Source organism: Narcine bancroftii, unplaced genomic scaffold, assembly GCF_036971445.1.
Source record: "Narcine bancroftii isolate sNarBan1 unplaced genomic scaffold, sNarBan1.hap1 Scaffold_151, whole genome shotgun sequence".
Classification (NCBI taxonomy): Eukaryota; Metazoa; Chordata; class Chondrichthyes; order Torpediniformes; family Narcinidae; genus Narcine; species Narcine bancroftii.
The window spans coordinates 4,689,662-4,699,349 of record NW_027211886.1 but is presented as its reverse complement, the minus strand read 5'-3'; the positions used below and the strand labels follow the sequence as shown (position 1 = coordinate 4,699,349).

At 39.7% G+C, this 9,688-nt stretch overlaps 1 protein-coding gene across 1 annotated transcript; it reads left to right on the top strand.

The window, feature by feature from the left end:
• Nucleotides 1–3,241: 3,241 nt before the first annotated feature.
• LOC138750456 (uncharacterized) lies at nucleotides 3,242–9,252 on the top strand. The gene is made up of 3 exons (XM_069912514.1): nucleotides 3,242–3,320; nucleotides 3,521–3,660; nucleotides 7,140–9,252. The coding sequence occupies exons 1-3, from the start codon at nucleotides 3,245–3,247 to the stop codon at nucleotides 7,617–7,619; spliced, it is 696 nt and encodes a 231-aa protein (XP_069768615.1). The 5' UTR covers nucleotides 3,242–3,244; the 3' UTR covers nucleotides 7,620–9,252.
• Nucleotides 9,253–9,688: the final 436 nt, after the last annotated feature.

Below are 9,688 nucleotides of genomic sequence, written 5' to 3'. Positions count from 1 at the left end.
TAGGGGAGAGTTGGATAATTGTGGATGGAACAAAGCACCCTGGAAACAAACTCTTCAGCTCATATCGTCCATGCCAACCAAGGTTCCCATCTGATCTAGTCCTGTTTTTGTTTGTGCTTGGTAAATCCTATCCTCTCTGTGTATCTGTCCACGTGACTTTTAAATGTCATAATTGTACCTACCTCTAACACATGTGTACCATCCTCTAGGTGAAAATGCTGGCTCCAAAGTCCCTTTTAAATCTTCATGCCCTCCCAGTTTAAACCTGTGCCCTTTAGTTTTGCCCCTCCTATCTTTACCTTATGTTACCTATGTTCCTCGTGATTTTGTATAGCTCTATATCACCACCTTTCCACCTCGGAAGCTGCAGGGATAAAAGTCCTGCCTATCCATCCTCTCCTTATAACTCAAGCCCTCCAGTCGCACTAACATCCTTGTGAATCTTTTTTGCACCCTTTCCAGTTTGGCTTCCTTCATATAGCAAAGCCACCCAGAATTTCATTCTTCCACCCTGCCCACAGCATCTTTCGGCTGCTCCTGTCAGGAAAGAGATACAGGAGGATCAGAGCCAGGACCACCAGGCTGAGGAACAGCTTCTTCCCATGGGCAGCGAGAATGCTGAACGACCAAAGGAACTGCTCACACTAACCCTCTGAGTCTCTTGTATTTACGAAATAAAATTTATTTATTTGTTTGTATGTCCTGCATATGTATTTTTTGTTTGAATGTGTGTTATGTCTGGTTGTATGTTTTGCACCTAGGGCCAGAGAAGGATGTTTCGTTGGGTTGCACTTGATTTGACTTGAAATGTGGCCCAATCTACTGTAGCATCTCAACTCCTGTACTTCATGCTCTGACGGATGAAGGGAAGGCCCTCTTCACTACCCTGTCTACTTGTGTTGCTACTTTCATGAAACTGTGAACCAGTGCCTAAAGGTCACTCTGTTCTACAGCACTCCCCCGGGGCTCTTCCATTCAATGTGTTAGTCTGACTTTCCGAAACGTGAACCCTCACCTTAATCCGAATTGAACTCTAATCTACCATCCTCGGCTCTCAGACACAGTTGATCAAGATCCTGTTGTTATCAGTCTCATCAGTTGAGATGTTGATGCTCAAGATTCTGATTACCAAAGGTATTATCTGGAAGGATCTTGCATTCATTTAGTGCCTTTTAGATTTAGAACATCCCAAAGCCCTTCACAGTTACGAATATTTTTTGAAAAATTCCACTGTTGTGACAAGAGATCAATCTCGCAGCTAATTTGTTTGATTCCTTACAAAAATTAATAGACAGGGTTTTTTTTTTATTCACAGAGGAAGAGATATTGGCCAGCTCATCTTCAATGATACAGTGGGAATTTTTTTTTAAACCTTCAACTATGAGTGTAGATAAGCCCTATTTTACCAATCCACATACTTGGTAATTAGCTCATTCTTGGCAAGAAAAATCTAATATAAAAAATCAGAAGGGGTAGAAGGCTTGGTCCTTTAAATCAGCCGTTCCCAACCTTTTATTATGGCTGTGGCCCCCTTCGGACTCTGCTCAAAATTTATGGGCCCCCTTTCTCTGTGAAGCAGTCAAGTTTTGTGTTTTTTCTTCCCCCGTACTTCTCTCCTACCGACTACAGAAAAAATATTTAAAATATATGTTGATTTCAGTTCGTGGCCACACTTAAATATGCCATGCCCCCCACCTCCTCACCCCACCCCCCACCCCCCAACCACCACCATACTGCTTTAAATAACATTAAAATGGAAAGCAGCACCACGGCCAAAATCGGAACAGAAACGATCAGACATTGTAAATTATTTCCAAGCATAGAACTGAAAAATATGATTGCATTTCAGTTAAAACTCACGCATATAAGTTTTTAAGATGGTACTGAAGACAGTGGAAAACAGGTGGAAAGAATGTAGAGCAAACTGATGATACACAGTGCTTGAAAATTGTACCTACTGTGAAAGGACAAACTCTCTTCACTGCCATAATGGGAAGCCCACAACCTTCTCTACAAAAGTAGTGAAAGGTTTCAATATATTGCACATAGAGTGTTTCCATTTTGAGGTGGAAATAATAACCGAGAAAACACATAAGAGTTTTCAGAACAAACGAGAATGAGAGAATAAGATAAATACCATTGATGCATATAAGGGAAATTGGAGAAGGATCTGAAGAATAAAGGAACAGAGATTAATGCTGATAGAGTGAGGCAGGGGACCATGGAAAGGAGCTCAGAGAAAGGAGCATTGAGAGAAGCACAGATGCTGAGGTGGCTGAATAGTTTGTGCTTGTGCATTTAAAAGGCCCCTTTCCTTTTTCAGTGCTGCATGATGCATGACCTTCTGGCTCAATGATAAAGGCCCTATCAAAGTTGCGATAAGTCCAAATCCTGTGATGCCCCAGTCTACAGCCTCTCCTGTCTCTGCTGCCCCACTTGTCAGCTTCCCAGTGAGCTGTTTTTTTAAAAAATTTTCAGACTCCCAAGTCTTCAATCAAGCTAAAAAGAAATTCTCGTGGCATTGTCCAGAGATTTCCCTTGATAGCCTGACCTAGAACAACTGCTTGACATCATATGGGAGGGGGAAAAAAAGCTAATCCAACCCAGTTTTTGTAGTGCTGTTGGGAAACTTGCAGCTTGCTCCTGCATAACATTGCCAATCCACATCTGCATAAGGTGAGGGGAGCAAAGTTTAGGAGTGATGTCAGTGGCAATTTTTTTTTTAACCACAGAGTGGTGGGTGCCTGAAATGCATTGCCAAAGGTGGTGGTGGTGGTTGGTACAATAGGGACATTTAAAATCTCTCAGACAGCCACATGGATGCAAGAAAAATTGAGCGTTATGGATGTGCAATAGGAAAGGTTTAGATTGTTGAGTAGGTTTATACAGGTTGGCATAACATTGTGGTCCGAAGGACCTGTACTGTAATGTTCTATGTCTGGAGGGGGATTCAATGTTCACATAATATTTTGAAATGTTGAGAAATGAGGTCGTAGGATACCATACACTTTTGTGTGTTGTGTGAAGTCGATGCAGTGTAATACATTGTGACGTGGCTATACTCTTTACTTCACCAATCTGATTGCTGGATTAACTCTACCAAACTGTACCAAAACTACCAGACTATCATGTCATAGCTGTGACAAAGCAATTTCATCAATGATATGTGCTGGATGCCTGTAAAAATGTTTTGTGGTTTCACTTCCGTATATATAACGTAATCTGAAAAGTTTGTCAGAGCAGAATGCACTTTAAAGAGCTCAGCCACTTGCTTTCCACGTTCATGTGTCAGAACTGCAAAACAATGGAACTTGGAGCAGGTAATTCTCACTTGCATAGCTATTCTGCTGGTCTCCGACAAGTTTTATGTGGTTATTTTTTTATTTGACATTTAGGAATGATGGTTCGCTGTGATAGAATATTTAAAGTAATTGCAAGTTTCTTCAGTGTATTGCAGAGAGCAATGTCACTTTAGAGATCAATTGTTGTACTGGTTTTAAACTTTTTACTTTCTTTTCAGTGGTCCGATTTGTACTTCTGCTGTTCCCTTTATCTTGTCTCAACACCAGTGCAACTCCTGACTTAAACAGAAAAATAAAAAACTGCTATCAACTGGCAGTTGAACTAAACCACTCTGCTCCTGTCGCACTACAGTCATACGTAAGACATTTTTACCTTTTTGATATAATTGTGAGTTTTACATATTTAATTTGAAAATCCATATTTCAATTTGGTTTTAGTTCTTGAACTATTAATATGTAATTGATTGAGTTTCTAATCTTTTCTGCAGACCCATTAGCTTTTATTTCCAGTTTAGAGATGTGATGGAGCAGTGGATTTACTTACAGTTTTCTCCGCTGTGACACAGGATTTAGCTACTTTGATAGGATGAAACTTTAATGCAACTGCCAATAGGAGTGGGTCAATATCAAATAATGGTTCCATGCCATCATGATGTTAGTTATGACCTCTGAATGTTAGTTATGACCTCTGAACACTGTGGTCACTTCTCCCTCTTGTGGTCACCTTGATGGAAGATGGGGATGGCTGGAGATCCTCATGGTCAGGAGGGAGAGAACATTGTTCTGGATATTGATCTCAGGAAGAGGCCTAATGGGAACTTGTGAATCCATGTTTCATCAAGTGTGCTGGGTTATGTGAAATAGAATTGATAGACCTGCTTCATTAGCTGGAAAGGTATGGTTAGTGGACTTGTTGTCAAGACCTTTGGGCAATTGATCCAAATGTGTGAAGTGTCAGTTCACATCCCAATATGACTATAATCAGATAATAAATCTTATAAATAAAGCACTAGTGATTGAAATACTAAGAGTTTGCTGTAAAAACTCAAGGAGGAACCCAAACTATCTTGCAGATGACACCAGTATAGTTAATTTTTCGCCTAGGAATTCATTTTAAAATATGCAGGTAAGCCTTGCATCTTCCTGTTCACCTCCTCAATGCTTGCAGTTTTGCCATCTGTCATGCTTTTTTTTTTATCTCCAGTGATCCTGTTTGACCAATGTACACTTACCATTCTAAGAAATCTCAAATTGTAACCAGTTACTAAGTTCAAGACCAATAGAAATCACTTGAACATTGAGTGTTATGGACCAAGTGCAGGCAATGTGATAGGTGTGGAAGGATTTGATGGACTGATTGGGATGCAATATGACCATGAAGAGGCAATAAATGTCGGTTTGAAGGTCCTTTATATAAATTGGTTGACAGATCTGAGACACGGTAATTCCTTGCATCAGATCTTCTGATAATTTCTTTGTGTTGAAGGCCAATTATTGGGTCAATATGGATAAAGACTCCTCTATCAAACTGGACCTTGGATCTCCTGAAAAGCTGTTGATGTTCAGACTGGTTCACCTTAAATAACTAAACTGAGGTGAAAAACATGACAACAGCCAATAGAGGTGCTGAAACTGGTGGAAGTTGATGAACCCCAGGTGAATTGCCATGACACAGGGATGGCGAAATGATCAGAGGGCAAACCCCATCCCCTGCCATTAGCAGCATGTGGGCAACTACTCAATACCCTTTGGTGCCAAGTTGTTGTCTACCTTTGTAGTCAAGAACTTGTGTGTAGCATTAGAAATAGCCTTACTCAGAGATAGGGAAGCTTTTGGAGGAAATTCTGAAGGACAACATTTATATGGCTGGGATTAATGGGAAGGACCAAAATGATTTTGTGCAGCAAATCATGTCTCACAAATCTGAATGAGGTTTTTTTAAGGAGGTGTCTAACAAAATGAATGAAGGCAGCAAGATAGAGAAAATATACATGGATTTAAGTAAGACTTTTTCTGGTTAATCCAGAGGTTAAGGCACAAGGGACCCAAAATATGCAATGTTAATCCAAGATTTCCTTGGTGATAGAGGCAGAAGACAGTGGTGGGTTCTACATGGCACTTGGCAGGGATTGGGGGTGGGACCCCTGTTGTTTGTAAGATATATATAAATGAGTTGGATGAGAATGTAGGTGGAGAGTTAGTAAGATTACAGACCACATGATAATTGGTGGATGGTAGATGGCGAAAAAGATACAGTGGGACATAGATCAGCTGAAAAGTTGAGCGGAGGTGCAACTTAATTGATTTAATGTACTTTGGGAAGTCTATAGGACTCATTAAGTAAAATGGCAGGGATCTGAGGAGCATTGGTATACAGATTGACTTTAGAAGTGCAAGTCCATAGCTTGCTGAACGTGTTGATGCAGATAATCAGTATAGTGCAGAAGAATTTGGGATGCTTGTTTTCATGGCCCAAGGCAATGAGTATGAGAGTTGTCATGCCATGTTGCAGCTAGACAAAACTTTGGTTAGATCACATTTGGATTATTGTGCACAGTTCGGGTTGTCGAACAACTTGAAGGATGTGGTAGCAATAAAAAGAGTGAAAAACAGTTTCCCCAGTTTGATACTGAGAGTGGAAGAATGTAGTTAAAAGGAGAGATTGGATAGGGTAGATGTATTCTCACTGGAATATAGGAGACCAAGGGGTGATCTTGTAGATGTTTTTTAAATTATATGGGGCATTGAAAGGATAGATGATCAGGCAATTTTCCCAGGCCAGGGTAGGTTAGAGCCAGGGAACATAGGTTTAAAGTGAGAAGGGAGAAATCTGATGGGCAAGTATTTTCACACTGAGGGCAGTAGTTATTATGGAACAACCTGCCAGATGAGTTGGGTAGAGGTCGGCACAATTGTTGCATTTAAAAAAAAATTCGACAGGTACTTGGATAGAAAAGGAGTGGAGGGATATGAGCTAAAGCAGGCAAATAGGTTTAGCACAAAGAGGTAACATGGTCAATATGGATGAAGTTTCTGTGCTGTATGATTCCATAATTCAGAAGGGAAGAAAAATTTAATTCAATTTATATTGGCCCCTTCATGAAGCAAAATATGCTGGAATGAACTTAAAAATTCTTGTTTGTCTTAACATTAGCTGTACCTCATGCAAATCTTTCAAAATAAGATGGTTAGCGTGGTATGTGTGTCACAGCTGCTTCAATATAATATAAGGAGTATTAATTGTAGCAGGATGTCAGGATGATCTTCCATCTTCCCGCTTCATGATAGACCGGTTGAGAGAGGGTAACATCTCACCCCACCTAGAGTTGGCCTCTGTTATCTCTGCAATAATGCTGAGAGTGTTACGACATGGGCTAGAGTTAAGGTGGTGAGGATGAATGAAAAACAGGAAATGATACAAGTCATAAAAGGAGTCTAAAGTGAAAATCCATTCACATATGGTTTGAAAAAGTAATGTAGAAATACATTAAAATTTCCAATAAACTAGAGGTGGTTGTTTTACCAACAAAACATTTCCTGTTTAATAAAGCAAGATTTAAACTTCTTTAGCATGTTCCTTCAAATAAAACAGAACTTACTAAGTAACATCTCAATTGTTTTTGCTGTGACTTTCAGTCTCATAATTTTGATCTGGGATTGCATTCGTATTTGGATCCTTAAAGCCTACTTTTATGTTGCAGATTTCGATCACTCTTCTCTCTGTTTTTCTCATTTGAAGTCTCTGTAAAATGCTTGTAATGTTTATCAACATAAAAGGTGTTACATCATTGTAAGTTGTTATTCAGTTTTATTAATACAGTTGTCTTTTTCTTTCAGCTTTCTGTCCAAGGACCGCCATTTAATAATGCTCTGATAAAAAATCATGTATGCCACAGAAATGTGAGCTGTCTTCCCAAGAGGCATCTGAACAAGATGGAGGAAAATGAAATGCTTAAGAAAATATTTATTGGTGTGCAACAGTTCACGTGGCACTTGAATAATACAATTATTCAGCAGAAGAACTTGAACCCTTCTTCAAAGCTTCAATTCGAGCTTGAAAATATTCGGACATATCTCATGTCACTGGATGCCAACCTGCTGTCAATTCTGCGCAACAAAGGCCATCATGTTTCCAGACAATTTGAATGTTCCTCAGGACACAGAAATCTCTCAGATAAACCGTTCTTACAAAAGCAACAAGGATGTGTAATTCTGACAAACTTTAAACACTATATTGCACAAGTGTTAAAGTACTTTCATCATTTATTAAGGAACTTTTCCCATTTGTCATCTACAAGCCATAAGACCTCAGAATAAGAAAGTGGTTAAACTATAGAACAACCATGCATTTTTAAAGGGGACTTAAAGGGAAATGTTTATTTTTACATAGAAAGTGGTTGATGTCTGGAACTCACACCCAAAGAAGATGGCGGAATCAAGTACAATCATTATATTTAAGAGATATTTAGACAGGCACTAGAATAAGCAAGGTACATCCTAAAGAGGGCAAATGGGATGTGCAGGTGGGAATAAAGGGGTTGTCATGGACATAATGAACTGAAGACCGCGTGTCTGTGCTTGCACAACTCTGTGACTTTATGACTCCAAGATGGCTCACACTGCAAATCCCTGGAATGTAGAGACACTTATATGTACCGAACTATATCCAACAGATTCAACCACTTTTACCAGCATTTACAATCTATGTTTGGTTCCAAACATTTTTTTTTTAAATTTCTCCTTCCAGATGTTTCAGATAGAAACATCATCAGGGTTAAGAGCAGAGCCTCAATATTTGAGGATTTTGTTCCTAATGTTACTAAATTAACTTATCATCAAGCTAGTTATAATAAAGAAATGCTGCAGCAATGATGTGAGGGTGTAAACATAACCAAACAAGGGGTGGCCAACCTTTCCATTTTTAATTTGGACCTAGAGCACGGTAACAGGCCATTTCGGCCAATGAGTCTGTGCCGCCCAATTAACCTACACACTTGGTAGGTACTTGTGGGCTGAAATGGCCTGTAACTGTGCTGTAGGTCTAAATTAAAAATGAAAAGGTTGGCCGCCTCTAACCTAGACGAAAGAGCATGGGAGATACAAAATGCAGAGCAGGAAGATCTGTGGTAGGCGTAGCTTGACTTAAATTGTATTTAAATTTTAATTATTTTTTATTTATAACATAGTAGAGGTCAGTCCCAGCCTTTGAAAACCGTGCTGCCCAAATTTCACCCAAATAACCTACAACAATTTTGGAGGGTGGGACGAAACCCACCCAGACACTTGGAGAATGTACAAGCTCCTTACAGACAGCACAGGATTTGAACATGTATTGTTAGTGGTGTAATAGCCTCATGCAAACTCCTATGCTCACCCTAAGGATCTGGGCTCCCTTCCTAAAGAAAAGAAACAAACCAATAGGCTGAGCCAAAATCACAGGTGGATGAATGATCTAGTCAGAGAAGTCAAGTTACTTGACATTGTAAAGTCAATATTGAGTCCAGAAGGATGCAACATGCCCCAAACCAAGATGAAATGCTGTTGCATTGGGTCTCATTATAACAGTTCAGGAGGTCACAGATTGATGGGACACAATGGGAGTGGGTTGGAGAATTAAAGTGAAGGCAATAGAAAGCCAGGGGTCACCCCTGAGGATTGAACATGGATGTTCTGCAAAGCGGCCACTCGATTTATGTGTGGGAGGCATGGGGGAATTTAAAAAAATAGTCCAGGTAGCTGTTGGAGATGGTAGGCTTGTAATGCATATTAGTAGTGAGGTGATCTCTTGTGATGGACTCAGAGAGGTCCAGAAAAGGAAGGGAAGGGTTAGGGTAGAGGTAACAACAGGGCAATATTTACCTTATTTGAATATATTTCAGTTTTGTACACAGAAGTTAATTTAATATATTTTTTGTAACTATTTATTTCAATAATAAATAAAATTAACCAATTTCATCTTGCCATTTTGTATCTTTGGACGAGAGCGCAGAGAAATTAAAAGTTTCATTGAGGTATGTACTGATGAGGTTTTTTTATTCTCTATTGTACAAGATCTAGAGATTTATTATCTTGAAAAATAATATCTTAATCGAGTCCATATTACCCAGGTGATTCACCATCTCAGCAACACCCAACCCCAACCAACCAATTTTCCCTTGCAACCGCTGCAACCGTGCCTGCCTGTCCCGCATCGGACTTGTCAGTCACCAACGAGCCTACAGCAGACGTGGACATACCCCTCCATAAATCTTCGTCCGCGAAGCCAAGCCAAAGAAGAATTAATGCTGCTTTGGATACAACTGAACTTCTTCCACATCCCATGCACGAGTTAGCAGGTTCATTGACAGTTCTAAATTATCACTAGTGTGTAGGTGGGTGGCTAGACA

Bases quoted from the DNA above. Each gene is read 5' to 3' on its own strand.
- LOC138750456 (XM_069912514.1), top strand. From the start codon at position 3,245: ATGCACTTTAAAGAGCTCAGCCACTTGCTTTCCACGTTCATGTGTCAG. The intron at 3,321-3,520 runs GTAATTCTCACT...CTTTCTTTTCAG, and splicing joins AACAATGGAACTTGGAGCAG to TGGTCCGATTTGTACTTCTG. The intron at 3,661-7,139 runs GTAAGACATTTT...TTTTTCTTTCAG, and splicing joins CTGTCGCACTACAGTCATAC to CTTTCTGTCCAAGGACCGCC.